At 52.3% G+C, this 15,294-nt stretch overlaps 1 protein-coding gene and 1 long non-coding RNA gene across 6 annotated transcripts in view; one reads left to right on the forward strand and one right to left on the reverse strand.

The window, feature by feature from the left end:
• SLC24A4 (solute carrier family 24 member 4) overlaps window positions 1-15,294 on the reverse strand; it is a 172,798-nt gene that overhangs the window by 40,215 nt on the left and 117,289 nt on the right. For 2 of the 3 annotated variants that reach the window (XM_009212152.4, XM_003902180.5), the window contains exons 5-11: window positions 13,205-13,289; window positions 12,566-12,669; window positions 11,914-11,988; window positions 9,463-9,488; window positions 7,348-7,401; window positions 5,565-5,707; window positions 754-923 (exon numbers count right to left, since the gene is read on the reverse strand). In XM_009212152.4, the coding sequence (XP_009210416.1) occupies window positions 754-923; window positions 5,565-5,707; window positions 7,348-7,401; window positions 9,463-9,488; window positions 11,914-11,988; window positions 12,566-12,669; window positions 13,205-13,289 (657 nt within the window). The remainder of the gene's footprint in view (window positions 1-753; window positions 924-5,564; window positions 5,708-7,347; window positions 7,402-9,462; window positions 9,489-11,913; window positions 11,989-12,565; window positions 12,670-13,204; window positions 13,290-15,294) is intronic. The other variant, XM_009212151.4, reaches the window with a different exon arrangement.
• Window positions 4,699-15,294, forward strand: part of LOC110743822 — a 31,303-nt gene continuing 20,707 nt past the window's right edge. Inside the window, exons 1-3 of one of the 3 annotated variants that reach the window (XR_002523477.2) lie at window positions 4,699-4,893; window positions 6,614-6,670; window positions 11,455-11,513. This is a non-coding gene — a long non-coding RNA (uncharacterized LOC110743822). Of the gene's footprint in view, window positions 4,894-6,613; window positions 6,671-10,779; window positions 10,866-11,454; window positions 11,514-15,294 lie in introns of those variants that run through there. The other 2 variants (XR_002523476.2, XR_002523475.2) reach the window with 2 other exon arrangements.

Here is a 15,294-nt window from a genome sequence, read left to right on the forward strand (position 1 = left end):
TGTTTCCTTTTCTTAATATACTTTCTACAGAGAGGGCACAGTACACATGAAATCAAAGACAAATGTTTACAATATAGAACCTGTAGGCACTGTGAAATATCGTTCTTTCATACAATCCTATGTGTTAACTATTAATTATCAGCACTCACAGTTTGAAGTCTACCAACCCATCTGCTTCTCAGAGTAAGGACTTAAAATTCCAAAATGATACATGCAACAAAGCCTGGAAAAGTTGGTGAGCAATGACCCTATCTTTGCTATACTGTTTATACATTAAATAATATTAAAATTATTATCTCTGCAAATGAGAAGTAAAAGCACCCCATTTAAACACAGCAAGAGTGAAAAGGAAGCCTCAGAGGTCACTGCTGCTCATTAGTGTCTCAGGTTTTCTTCTGGAGTTGTTCTGTCCACAGAGAACAGGTGTGAACTCATCTTTTTTGTTTTGCTCTAAATAACATTTTAAAGAAACAATCCATACTTCAGGCTGGCCTTTCTCCAATTAGTTCTACTTTAGTGCCTGACAAAATACTTAGTGAAATATCTCAGGCATGGTATTCGATTGCTGCAGGCTTTAAAATATCTCTTCAAAGGATAATCTGCTGCCTGTGGGTGATGGGCAGGCTTCTGGAAGCCCCAGGGCATCCTTCCTTAAACAGGTGCAGTGATCAATGACACCAGGAAGAGCCCTAACAAGCCAGGGCCTCCTGCATTCAAGGCTGTTCACTTTTATGGTCCTTCAAGCAAACTCACCTCATTAATGATGATCCTGCTGGCCATCCGTAGTCGGGTCCTGGGTCCAAACTTGTTGGTGATCATGATTCGTAAGCCAGCTTCGGGGAAGGTGAACTTGGGAGGGCTGGAGCTCATGATCTCGTCCACCATCACCACGGGGTTCTTGCCATACTGTGGCTTCTCCTTCACTATTGAGCACAACACTGTGATTAGTGCTGATCTCTCTGAGGACAACACCCAAGTGCTGGGGCACTGACTTCCCCTTGCCTTGTGAGCTGCCCTAGGCTGTGGTCCTGGCAGCTGGCAGCCACCTGGAAGTCTGGATGCCTGGCTTCAACTCCTCATGTCAGGCAAAGTGGATCACTGGCTTTGAAACACCTGCTGACCTAGTGTGTGAAGCCCAGTGGTTCGCCTTGCTCCAGGACCACTCATGGGCAACCGATACTCTTCTCCCCTCTTTTCCGGGACCCAGTCTTGGCTAATTACGAGGGTCTTTCAGTTCCTTATCTAAGCCTTACCAGGGCAGCCAACCTACAATACAGACAGGGGCCTACCACTTTGCACCCACGACTATGAGGGGACCTCTCTTTCCCCCGTTTACAGAGGCTCCGATGAAATTTTGCAAACTGACAAGGGTCCCCGGGGTGGAAAATGTTGCAGAGCAGCGGGCACTGGCTCTGAACTTCCTACGAGGCCACCTGCTCTGTCTGCAGGAGAGGATGCTTGTAACTTTGTTCTGTACAGGGCAAGTAGTGAGGTCAAAGATTTAGATCATGGGACCTAGACAGGCAACTGAGAGGAGCCTGCTTGTTTGAGGGTGCACAGTGAGCTGCTGGCTGAGCCCAGTGACTATAAACCCTGACACCCTCCGGAGGGAGGCTGGTCTCTCTGACCCTTTCCTTCCCCTCACAATGGGGAGGAACAAAACTCCCTGTCCCCAGACCTCTTCCTTGCCATCTTCATAAACCTGCACCGTGCTGGTATCCTTGGGAATTTAACATTTGACTCCAGATCCCTAGGAGGGTCTAGTTACAAAACCGCTCATGAACACAGCATGCAGAAGCAGGCAGAGTGTTCTCCTCCAAAGGGCTATAAAAATGGGTATGACTGTCCCTCTGCACTGGTTACCAGCTCCCGGTGTGTCCTTTATGGGTCATGGGGTAACCAGGGAATATGTCCGGAGAGCAAACCCGTGCAAGAGTTAATAGCACAAAAATGCAGAAATGCACACCAGACACACACACACTCCTCACCAAACAGGCAGCAAGGCTCAGCAGACAGGAGGCATGTGGGTTAGAAAACAAAGCCAGGAGAACATGCATTCGTCAGAGACGGACGCTAACCTCTAACGAGGCACGCGGCGCATCGGTGGGCCGGGCTTATGGTTGTTTGTTTTGCTTGAAATGCAGGTGTTATCGCGTGGACGAAAGCTGACTACTTACAATTTAGAAGAGGAGAAGAGTTAAGGAGACAAAGGCCAACAGAGACTGCCAGAGATGATTAGCGTGCGGTGGATGCCGAGAGTCTGGGGCAGCACTCTTGGTGGTGGCGAAGATGCCAGGGGTTATGTGCTGGAGGGTGTTAGTAGCGGGCTCCTTCTATGGGAGCTTCAATCCTCGGGGCCTCTGGCCTTCGGGACGGCTCCTGTCCTGGCTGATTCGATGGCTCTGCTTCCACTTTGAGAAGCAGGAGACCCCCGACAGCTCATGCCCTTAGCCCCTCACTGCTGCATAAAAGCTCGAATCCCTCCCTGCTCAGAAGCCTCCATCCCAGAGGGAGGTGGAACCCACAGAAACCGCAGGCTTCAGGTTCCATCCTACAGAACCCGCCCCATGCCAGGTACTGCTCGGGGAACAAGTGGGCTCAGAAGGAGGGAGCCTGGAGTCTGTGAGACAAGAGTCAGGCCTCCCCCTTCTCCAATTCCAGGAGTCCAGGCCTGCACCCCCAATTCCTTCCACACTCTCTAGGCAGTTTTCTCCCTTGGCCCTTGTCTAAATGCGTTCACTTTGATAAAAGCTACGGGAAGATGGGATTCTCCTTCCTTCCCCAGGATGCCTGGCTCCCAGGACACCTTGTCCTGGTGCCCCCGACCAACGACAGAACAAGGGTGTGTGCCCACGCCCAGGGTGGCTGCCCAGAAAAAAACTCAATGACAGCACATTCTTCCAGCAGTTCAGCCCAAGGTCAGGCATCACCCCCAACTCTCCCCACTATAAACCAAGGCTGTGCCCAGGGCCGGGGCAGCCTGGAGGGGTCCACAGTGCGCCTCTCAGGCGAGGCTGGCAGGCAGGTGGCCCAGGCTGTGTTCCAGGCCACCTGAGAAGCACCAGGAGGCTGCTTGGGTGAGCTGAGCCACACAGCCTTTAAGAACGTTTCAGTACTCAAAGGCCTTTTATCAGTGTGATGGGGAAAAAGCTTTCTCCCCACTTTTCCCATCAAGGAGTTGGAGGATAAAACTTCGGGTTTTCGGTGGGAAACACAAAAACTGAGAACAGCTCGCTCGGGCCTGAGAGAGTGTGTGCTCTTGAGAGAATCTCCCAGGCAGCACCCTGTGCATTCCTTTGGGTGGGGTGGCCACACGGCGACCTGCCTGGAGCTGGGCACAGGGAGAGAAACTCCGATGTCATCTCCAGCTAAGAGTCCATGACACCGCCCTTAGGAAAGGCCCCAAAGCCTTGGCCTCCCCAGTCCCGCCCGGGGTGTTACCGGGGGCTCCTTCCTCCTGCTTCAGTTGAGTCTACGCAGGGGACAGTGCAGAGCAGTGACTCACACATGGCCCTCTGGGAACCTCTTAGGAGAGGGGCAGTAAAAAGTGGTGTGAAGAAATCCCCACGTCTGCCTCTCCAGGTCTCCCCTTTCTCCAATTCCAGACGTCCAGGCCCGCACCCCACTTCCCTTCACCCTCTCTGAGGACTTTCTCCCTGGGCCCTTATCCAAATACATTCCCTCTGATAAAAGCTGCAGGAAGATGGGATTCTGCCTCCTTCCCCAGTGCTTGGGGGCAGTCCCGTGTCCAATCTTCCAGTTTTCCAGAAAATGTCCTGGACTTAAAGAGATTTGGGAGGAAATAAACTTGCAAGGAAGTGCTACTGTCACAGGCACAGAGTGGCGGAGACAGTCACAGCAGTGCCAGAAAAGGCACCGTGTGGGCAGTGGCCTCTGGGAGCCTGGGTCACCCTGAGAAGCTGAGGAGCTGAGGCCCCCATGCTGCGAATGAGAAGTGCTTCCTGCAGGGTCCTGGGGGGTCTCCTGGGTTGGCCACAAGGTGGTAGGCGGCTCTTGGGTGGGCATCTCCCACCAGGCTGAGTAACTCAGCACACAGTACTTCTCTTCCTCGCCACGAAGGCCCAGAGGACCCAGGAGCACTATATATACGACAGGGCAGCAACCAGCCTCTGTCCTGCCAGCCTGTGTGTGGGGACCACCTTGGGGCCACTACGCCCATAGAGTTAAAATCCGACATAGCAGCCCGCATGGCTCCTTCCCCTTCTGAGGTTGTCCTGGAAACGGGCTTCCCCTGGGGTAGCCTGCTCGGCATTTACGAAACTCAACACACGAACCAAAGTCCACGCTCATCAGCTCCTCAGCTTTGCCCTTTGTGGGTAGGCCTCCGCAGCCAGGCTGCGGCCTGGACCGCAGCCCGCCACCCTAGCAGGCTTCCTCCTTCTATATGGAGAGACTCCTCCCTCTTGGGGGTTGCCTGAGACAGGGCAGAACAGACTCCCAAAATGCACATGGGAGGAAGCCATGCCCTCATCGGCCCCAGGAAGATGACTGGAGAAGGGGCCCAGAAATACAGCTTCCACCCCCAGATGTCCCAGACACATCTGAGACCACCTGGTCCCACCAGTGACATCACAAAAGAGTTCACCTGATTAGCCCCAGGCCATGGAGAATGGGGGGGAAAGAGCCCCCAGACACCAGTGCAAGGCGCTCACCTGGTGAAGGCCTTGCCCAACACCGAGGGTGGCGCTCAGACCTGTTTTTCCATACTGATTGCAAGAACCGGCCCAGGCTCTGCCACTGGTCTGGGCTAGAGTGAACGCTCTCTCCTTCCCGGCAGCTGCCTCCACAAAGGGAGCCACCTGGTCACTGGCCTTGGATTATTCAAGTTTCCAAAGAGGCCGTCAGTTAGGTGCAGATGATTCAGAGAATTCGGTAAGACATGACAGGAGATGGCTCTGGAGGCCCAGACCCCCCGTTCCCAGACAAGAAGGCCAAAGAGCTGCAGATGAGACAAGGTTGCTGCCCCCAGGGGAAGGGGCTCCCTGGCAGGGCTCTCTGAGGCTGGCCTGGGGATGCCTGCTCAGCTTCGTGTCTGCCTTTTACTGGCCTTGTTCTTGCTCCGGGTGACAGTTCCCAGCCTGAGAACCGGTGCTTTGTCCAGAGCCCTTCTCCATCCAGGACTGGGCCTGGCATTTGAGAAACTGTAGGGAGGCCCAGGCTGGCTCTGCCGCCCCAGCTCCTCAGCTTCCTGTCGTGGGCCCGCACATGGGTCAGGGACCCCACAGCATTCTGAAGAGCCAAACAGGCCTTGCGCCTTCCCCAGAAGGCGTGGGAAAGCTCCCAGAAACGTGGCTGTGGTTTTTCTCTTTCCTGCTGTACTTCCCTCTACCCCTGCCCCACCTAAGCAAAACCCCATCTCCCATACTGACTCTCGCTCCTCACTTAGGGCACCTGCGGTCAAAGTTGGAAGAGAGTGACAATTTAGAGGGGCGACATTGTGAGAGGCTGTGTGTGTGTGTGTGTGTGTGTGTGTGTACACAAAAGAGAAGGAGAGAGTGGCTTCCAGGACACATTTCTGCCCACTCCTGTCTGCTCAGCCTTACCTTGCCTCAGCAATGGCACGGAAGGGTCATCATAGCTACCGTCATAGAAATCATTACCAGCCTCCAGCTCACTGTTGACCGGGTTGCCGTTTGCAATGCTCTTTTGTTTGATTGTGAAAAAGGCTTGCATCTTCACATTGTACCTGGAAGTGAGGGAGGCAGGAGGTCAGGGCAGTGGAGAGGATTCCCACGGACTGGGCAGTGAGGGATCACACCCCATCCCTGCGCGCAGTCAGCACAGAGCAGGAGTGGCGGGTGGCAGGGGAGGTGTGAAGCCTCGGCTTTTCAACCGGGCTGACAGTTTCCTGACAGGGACCTGGGAACACTGTGTTGTCTGGGGGCACCTGCTCCTATTGAGCTGGTGGTGGGCTTCCCGGGGGCATGAGAAACCTTTCAGCCAAGAAGATGACTGAGGCTTACTTAATGGAGCCTGTCCTAATAAAGGAAGCTCGACCTCGCCTCTGAGCAGGCTCGCAGGGGGCATTACCAGACCTGTCCTCTCTCCCCCAGCAGCAGATCTTGCTCCCAGGATGCTCACGGGCAGCCCCTGCACCACTCACAGCCAGCACTGCCATCACCCCTGAGGGAAGAGTCTCTCCATCTCAAAGAACCTCAGGCGGGCTCCTCACTGAAAGGCACTCAGATTGGAGATCATTTAAGGATAATGCTCTTGCAGTCTGACAGTTTATCACCCATTTTTATAAAACATTATAAATGTTTTATATAAATGTGGGATTTATATCCTCATAAAACTCAGAGTGTTGTCTTTCTTTTTAATTACGTATCCAGGTACGAGGAGGAAGATAAACCTGAACGTGGCTCAGCTCATGAGTAGGGGTGTGTGTGTGTGTGTGTGTGTGGTGGGAAAAAAATATATGTCATAAAATTGACCATTCTAACTACTTTCCCTTTTTAAGTGCACAATACAGTGACGTTAATTACATTCGCATTGTTCTACAACCATCAGCACGGTTCCCAAAACATTTGTATCATCCCAAACAACAACACTGTTCCCGCTAATCATTAATTCCTCCTTCTTTGCTCCCCAGCCGCCTGCACTGACCTCTGATCCACCTCTATGAATGTGGCTCTTCTAGATCCCTCATGTAAGTGCAATCAGACAATATTTGTCCTTTTGTGACTGGCTTCGTCCACTGAGCATAATGTTTTCCAGGTTCATCCATGTTGTAGCCTGTCAGAACGTTATTCCTTTTTCTGGCTGCATAGTATTCCTCGTGGGTAGTTTTGAGATGGTTCTGACCTGGGTAGTTTCTGGAGGGGCTCAAGGTTGCATAGCCTGAGTTTCCATCCTCAGTACTATCAGCGGCTGCAGTTGTGCAAAGCACTGGCCCAGAAAAGTGGCATTTTATGAAGCCTGGGGCAGAGGTTAATCTGCCTGGCTTTTTGAAAAGAGTGGTATTAAATTATCAGAAGGCTTCTAGAGATAGCACAAGTGAGTGGTTACCCTGGGGCATGGAGAAGCTGCCCAGAGCAGGGCGGGAAGGAGGTCCTTGCATGCTACTTGTTTGGGGAGCAGCCCTGTGGTCCACACATCAGCCACCTGCGTGACTCCCCTGGCCTCAGTGTGGACGGCACCCCCGGAACAGCATCTAACACCCCTCCCCTACTCCAGCTGTGCCCCAGCAGGGCGTCTCCCAGACAGCTGGGGCTGGCCTAAAAGGACGAAGATCTGACAGATGTTTTTCTCCCTGCTGTCACAAAAGGCTACAGCAAGCAGCGGGGCAAGGCGTCGGCAGCCCCGGGGAGGAGAAAGGGCACTTACTTCATGATCAGAATATAAAACACATACAAGATGATGAGCACCAGGCCTTCCCACCTCAAAGAGAGAAAGGAGATTGCAGTTAGAGCTCGGGGCCTGGGGCAGGTGAAGGCTGGGACTGAGGGGTCCAGGAGTGGAGGAGGGCGGGATGTCTTTACCTCCCCCGCCCCTAGTGCCGGGCCCAGAACCTGGGCATGTGGGAGAGATCCCCCAGCCTGTGGCTGTCTTGCCACCAGCAGCCCTCTTGATGATCAAGCAAGAAAAGCTGAGAGGTCTCTTCTCAACTATAGAGGTCTGCAGGAGAGAGGTGGGGTTCCCCCAGCTTCCTAGAAAAGGGAGGGACTAGGGCCACCATGTCCCAGGATTCATGGGGGCTAGTGGCCTGAAGTCACGCAAACTCGACCCTGAGAGACCCTGTGGTCACCCAAGATTCTGGGCAGGAGCCAGAGAAGCTGTGGGTGTGGGTGGAAAGGGGCCCAAGTCCTGGAAGTAGGGCCTGAGAGCTGACTGAATATGCGGCAGGTGGCACAGGAGCCTCCCGGGCCTTATGCTGGGCATGGAAGGGTTGGGGTCTTCCTGGGATGCACCATTACTACCCTCTGGTGCACCCCACCCAATCCCATTAGCAGTGGGGATTTTCGTAGCTCTGACCACAAGCCCCTGGCGGAGCACACAAGCTTTAGCTTGTTCATCCACTTGACATGTATAAACCAAAGCCCATTATGTGCCCAGCATGGGCTACAGTTGTTTTGGGAGCTCTTCCTTTGCTGACCTCCAGATCATGGAACCACTGCCATCCCAACCCTGTCTACAGATGACAAAAATGAGACCCAGGAGTTCAGAGGCTTTCCTGGGGCCAGACAGCAGGTTAGGGGCCAGGATAGGACCAGAACCAGGTTTCTGGGGGCCCATAGCACACACCTGCTCAGGGCAGGTAGCTGATGTCCTCAGCCTGATTGTCTGACTCTATTTCCATAAATAATCATACAGGATGCAGCCTGTAATCCAGACACTTTGGGAGGCCAAGGCAGGTGGATCACTTGAGCCCAGGAGTTCAAGACCAGCCTGGCCAACATGGTGAAACCCCATCTCTACAAAAAATTAAAAAATTAGCCAGGTGTGGTGGCATGCACCTGTAGTCCCAGCCACTTAGGAAGCTGAGGCACATGAATCACTTGAACCCAGGAGGCAGAGGTTGCAGTGAGCCAAGATGGCACCACTGCACTCTAGCCTGGGCGACAGAGTAAGATTGGGTCTTGGGGAAAAAAAAAAAAAAAATCATACAGGATGCATGCAGATTCTGAATTGTTGGCAATCAAAAGAAAATGTTTATGAGTTATGAATGTCAGATGCATTCCCATGCTATCGAATAGAATGGAAACATCAACCTGTTCCTCAGAAGTTTGTGATTTATGTATCTGTTTTGGTGGATGGGGTCTCACTATGTTGCTCAGTCTGGTCTCAAACTCCTGGGTTCAAGCCATCCTCCCACCTCAGCCTCCTTAGTAGCTGAAATTACAGGTGTGAGCCACCATGCTGGATTATGTATCTTAATTAAGAAATTAATTCCTACCTCGGTGTCTTAAAGATAAGTCTCTATATTTTCTTTTGACATTTTCTAAAAAGTCTCATTTTTACAGTAATATCTTCAAATCACCTGGAGTTTACCTTTGTATAAGGTGTGAGGTAGGGATCTGATGTTGTATTGTTCTGTGTGGATTCCCAGTTGTCCCTGCAGCATTCAAGACTCTATTCCTAACTCACTGCCTTATCATGACATCTCTGCAATGTCCCCCATTCCAGAAATAGGCACATTAATACATTCCATATTGGCCCATGCTTATCCCTTTGCAAAATACCATACTGTTTTCAGAATTTTAACTTTATAACACATCGTGACACCTAGCAGGACAGGACTATTAAGGGAAACAATTTTTCACACTTTGACAGGATAAAGAAAGGCATGATTGCTTAGAATGATATCTTTTTCTACTTTCACAAGTTGATAAGCTTAAGTTTATGAAAATAATGTTTAAAAAGATTCAAGGAACCCAACAAACAAGGATACTGGAAACAACAACAAAAAAGAACAATGAAAAATACACTTGAAAAACTTACCACACAATTTGTTCATCATATATGAACTGTAAGGCAAAAGAAACAGAGTTGAGGTGGGTGGGACATATTTATTTCCAAACAAGAACAAGCACAGACACCCAGGCACCCAGAGCCAACGTATACTGGCCTTGTTATATGTGTTATGGATCCATTTCTGAGCTGCTCACCTACAGGCCTTTCCTTAGTGTAGCCTAGGCCAGCAGTGTACTGTATTACATAGCCCCAGCTTAGCACAGCCACCCTCAGAGATATGTCCTGTGCTTTATAACAGTCCAAGTAGCTACTGGGGGCTAATCTGGCAGAAGCCTCCCCTCATTCATGGAACAGAATTGCTATAATCAAGAAATCTCAAAGACTGAAAGATAGCTTGTGTGTGCATGGTGTTTGTGCGTGTATGGGGTGTGCATGTGTATATGTGGTGTGCAAGTGTGTGTTGGAGGGTGTATCTTTTTTTTGTTTTTGAGACATAGTCTCACTCTGTCACCTAGGCTGAAGTGCAGTGGCGTGATTTTGGCTCACTGCAACCTCCGTCTCCCAGGTTCAAGCAATTCTCCTGCCTCAGGCTCTCAAGTAGCTGGAATTACAGGCATGCACCACCAAACTCGGCTAATTTTTGTACTTTTAGTAGAGACAAGGTTTTACCATGTTGGCCAGGCTGGTCTCAAATTCTTGACCTCAAGTGATCAGCCCGCCTCGGCCTTCCAAAGTGCTGGGATTACAGGCGTGAGCCACCACACCCGGCCTTCACTTCATTTTTGTAAATCAAAGAATTTTTACATCATTTTAGTGAATCCTTAATTTTCTAGTAAGGTAACTGTCATGCAAATTAAGGAATGATTATACTTTGCTCTATTTGGAATTTTATCAGGAGTCGTTCATTATTGTGGAAAATCACATCATCAACATCGGCACCACCCACGGGGTTTAGGAGAGAGCCCAACACTTGGGCATCAGTCTGCATTTGTACTAGACGGTCTCAGAGATTGTTTTTGTGTAGGAGGGAACCAATCCCTTCATTGGCTCTCCTGGCTTCTTCATGCCAAACCATTTACATACTGAAAGATGTATTCTTTTATTATAAATTACATTTATTTCTCCTTTATATTGTAGTTAGGGCATATGTTGACCTTTTTGAAATCGTGTATCCGTAGATTGTTTCATCTGTAGAATCATCTCAGACATCTACTTTTTGGAGGGTGTGGTAGGCAGCCTGTAGGGGGTCCCCATGCTCCCACTGCATGACATTCATGCTTCCCTAGCATGTGGGCTGCCCCTGGTGACTTGCTTCTAACAAACAGAATACTGCACACGTGGCAGGTATCACTCCCGAAAGCAGGTTAGGAAAAGGCTGTGGCTTCCATCTTGGTGTCTCTGGCCCTTGCTCGGAGGGAAGCCCGCAACCCAGCTGAGAGCTGCCCTGTGGAACAGCCAGCAGCCCAAGGCCTGCCCACAGCCACATGAGTGACCCTGCAAGAGCAGCCCCGCCCACCAAGCTCTGTGATGATGCTACCCTGGCTAATGCCTTAGCAGAGGACCTGGCCTAGAGGACCCAGCTATACCATTTTTGACCGGTTTCCCACAGAAAGTGAGAGATAATAAATCTTTGTCTTAAACTGCTGAGTTTTGGGGAAATTTGTTATGCAGCAATAGGGCACTAATACAGGGGACATGACTGTCTATATAAAGTTCACTCTAGGTCTGGTTGAGAGCTGTCACTCAGAGGCACATTCCACCCATGAAGTTTGAGTGTGCCCTGTGTACGTGTCCCTTTCCTCCACTTCAAAATTCTTTTGTTTTAAAATGCTCCCCTGTGGATGACATGCTCCTTGGCTATATCTGGCTGTGCCATCCACCTCACTATCAAGTGCCATGATGTCACCCCAGCCCTTGGGACCCACATGGGACACTCCACATCACTCCAACAGGTCCAGGGCCCCCTTGTGAGCTCCTCTCCTCTTCTTCCTCTCCTCTTGGCTCCTCTCTTGCTCACAGCTGCTCCCTCTGCCTGCCCCGAGCTGGCCTGCTCCCTCTCCCACCCTGTAGGCAGCAGAGCCAGAAACTCTGCATTTCAAAACCAAGCCCACCAAAGAGTAACCAGGGCCTACGTGGGGAGCAAAAGGGCCCCAGATGAGCAAAGTGCCCTAGCTGAACCGCACAGGCTGTGGGACGTCTGCTTCTGAGGCCTTTGTGTCTTCAAGATGGCCCCTGGATTTGCTCCACAACCAAGGTGCGGGGTCTGAGGTTTTGGGGAAAGGGAGGCACAGTGCTGGGGGTGGCATACTGCTGGAGGTGGGGGGCTGTTCATTGCGACCACAGTGAGTGGCTGGCACACCCCACTACTGGGTGCTGTGAGTCCTCTCTGGTCCTAGTACTGAGGCAGAGATGGGCAGGGGTCCTGGGCTTTCGCAGGGTCCTGGGCAACTTGACCTTGGGGGTGGAGGGGCGACTCACCACGATGAGCACGATGACAGAGATGGTGTAGTACACAGAGTCTCGGCACACGGCCCACCACGTCAGACGGACCACCTGCCAGCAGAGCCCCGTTGGCTGCTATGAGCAGGGGGATGAGGAGGGGGTGCAACTGCCCAGGCCTCCTCCCCTCCGCAGTGCAGGGCACACCCACAGGGCTCCTCCTCCTAACTCCAGCCCACACTTGTTCTTTGTTATATTTGGGGAACAGAATGAAACCAAGTAATGTTCTCAAGCCATGGCAAAGCAGCCCCTTATTCCTCTGAGGTCAGAACAGTGCGTGTTTCACAGCAGAGGCCAGAGGCTCTCGCTCTCCACCCGATCCTGGCAGCTTCAGGCACAGTCAGCTGCCCACTTCCATCTCCCTCCGCAAGGCAGGGCCTCACTCACGACCCGCCTCTCTGAGGTCAAGTCCAACATTCCCCTGGGGCTCTGAGGATATCTAATGGGGTATCAACGACAATCCAGCTTCATGCTCCCTGTTGGGGAGGCCAAAACCAGGCCCCAAATGTATCCAGAATCCAGCTCAGCTGTCCTGTGGGTGTCCCCACTGCTACCCCAACCTCTTGTCATAGAGGCTCTTCCCCCACACTTCAGGGCATGCGTCTGCCAGGCCCGGGGAGAAACCACTGACCTGGCCAGCAAACAGTCCACATACTCCAATTATGCACAGGATGTTGAACACAGCGGAGCCCACGATGGTGCCCACCCCGACGTCCCCGTGGGTGATGAACACCCCTGGAAAGGAAACACACAGGCCCTGGGCCTCAGACATGCACCCCAGCCTGCCCCTTCCTCAGTGTCCCCTTTCACAGGAAAGTGGGTTGTTTTACTATCAAACAGAGCATCTGGGGAGCAGAAGAGAATGGCAGAAGCCGTGGCAGAACCAGGGAGATGGAAATGCCGCCGGGGACCAGCTACTCCAATCTTCCCTTTTCCTTTGAGCAGCTTTATTCAGATATAATTTGCCTGCTATAAAATTTACTCATTTAAATATACAATTCGGTAGTTTTAGTATATTCACAGAATCATGCAACCAAAACCACAATCTAATTTTAGATTATTTTTATCACCTTAAAAAGAACATTTTTATCACCCCTCAGCACCCTACTCCACCCCATGCCCCAAGAAACCACCCACCTACTTACTGTCTCTCCAGTTCTCCCATTTCACAGATGAGAAGTGAGGCTCAGAGCTGACAAATGCCCCCACTGCTCTGGGCACCAAACGGATTCTCTAGATCCTGTGTCTCAGGCTAGAGGGGATTTCTTACCAATAACAGAGGCAAACAGCTCTGGCGTTGAGCTTCCTGCAGCCATGAAGGTGGCTCCAGCCACATCTTCACTCAGATGGAGTCTCTGAAACAGAAGTGACCACAGACCCTCAGGGTGTGACGTGGGGGCCCTGGACATCACTGGATGCTCCACAGCCAAGGAGCATGCGGGAGAGCAGTGCTGCAGCCAGAGCCAAACCCCTCTGCCCGCAGCCTCTCACCCCGGGGACATGCTGTCTGCCTTCTGCCATCTGCCCTCCACCCTCCACCAGGCATTCCACTCAGAGCCCTTTCCCCCTCCCCTACCTATCTCCTTTCTGTTTGTCCTCCAAGCCCCTGACCAAATAATGTCTCCCTGATGAAGTCTTCCTAGGCATCCACTCAGAGCCAGCCATTTCCCTCAGATATATGATATGTTTTATCTGCTGTTACTGAAACATGAATTTCACATGAGGGTTTGTGGTTCACAAGCTTTGCCTTCCCTCACCGGATGATGAGGGCAGCAGCTGGTCTTCCCGTCTTTGCATCCCTGGTGCCTAGTACAGGGTCTGGGACACAGTGGTGCTCCACAGGCGCACACCAGTCTAGTGACCATCCCCTCCCATGCCAGTTTTGGGTACTGGGGGCCTCAGTGAGAATGTCAGCATTGTGGATTTGGAGGCCTCTGGCCCGCAGCTGGGCCTTACATTCTGGAAGGCCTTCTCCACGGCAGGCCTGACATCCGGTGGCTCACAAAGACCCAGAGGTACTGGTTTCAGGGTTAAGCTGGCACGGGACAGGGTGGGAACTCATGGTCGAGGCCTGTTCTGCCTGTCCAGGCCATATCTGGCCACAGAGCCCATCCTCTGATCTAAAGTGCAGTGCTGGAGGCTTTGGATGTTTGGAGAAACCATGGAGACTGAGGGTCTGCCTGAAAACCAATCTGGAGGCGCCCACTCTGGTTCTCAGAAGGCCCCTCAGGGCAGGACTCACCTCCACCAGCCCCACCTCCCAAAGTATCCCTGAGCAGCCCTGGGCTCTGCGGCCACTGAGGAACCCACTGATGAGCTATCCTTGGAGGGGTCCTCAGAAGGGTCAGCACTCTGGGCTTGACAGAGTCTGGGGTGGGGGCACAGCAGTGTCTCCAGGACAGAAGCCGGCTACCTTAACCCTGACAAAAATCAGAGTTCCACAGAAGAGGCTCTGCTCCCAAAGGATCTCCAAAATTTTCAGCAGAACCCAAGCATGCTGCCTCCTGTCCTCCCTCCTCCCTGCCTTTGCCTGGGCCATTCCTTCTACCTGGAACGCCCTTCCCTTCCCTCTCTGTTTGCTGAACTCCTTCCCACTTCTGAAACCTGGACCCAATGCCACCTCCTCCACAAAGCCTTCCCAGATTTCTCCCCCAAGAGAGATGCTCCCCTTCTCCCTTTGGCTCCCCGGTCCTTTAATATCTCTCACTGAGCCCTTGACATTGGTCTTACCTACATGGCTACGACCACCACCCTTGCTCACTTCCATCCTTAGGGATACTGGTAACCCTACGGGGCGCATGGCACCTCCACTGTATGTGGCCCTACACTGTAGTCACCCACCTTTCACCTTCCACAGGCTCCCATCAACCCCATTGCTATGGCCTCCCCAAGCTCTCAGCCTAGTGGTGGGTCCTAGGTGTGTATTCAGTAAGGATCAGCTGCCTGCATCCTTCCCAAGGGCCCCCTCTGGAAGGCAGAAGCAGCAACACTTTTAATAACTGCCATCGCTGCAGCGCACACTCCACAGGGGCCCTGGGTGGACCCTCCTGCACAGTCATCCCAGTGGGCATTTCCCGACTCTGCTCCTCACCCTCCTCCCCTGGCTCCGTTCCCTCACTGACAAGCGTCTGGATGGAGGCGAGCACAAGGCTCCATCTGAGGGGGTGTGAGGTAAGGCGAGGCCTTTGCACGTTTGCCAGGTCACTGCTTAGCAGGCCCAGGTCCAAAGCAGCCAGTCCCAACTCTGCAAGGACACTGAGCTCCCCAAGCTGGGCCCCGAAGGGGGAAAGTCACAGGGAAGCACCTGCCCCAAACAACCTGCCTTCCCAGCTGCAAATGTCACCATGAAGACATGGCCTC

This window comes from Papio anubis, chromosome 7 (assembly GCF_008728515.1).
Source record: "Papio anubis isolate 15944 chromosome 7, Panubis1.0, whole genome shotgun sequence".
Classification (NCBI taxonomy): domain Eukaryota; kingdom Metazoa; phylum Chordata; class Mammalia; order Primates; family Cercopithecidae; genus Papio; species Papio anubis.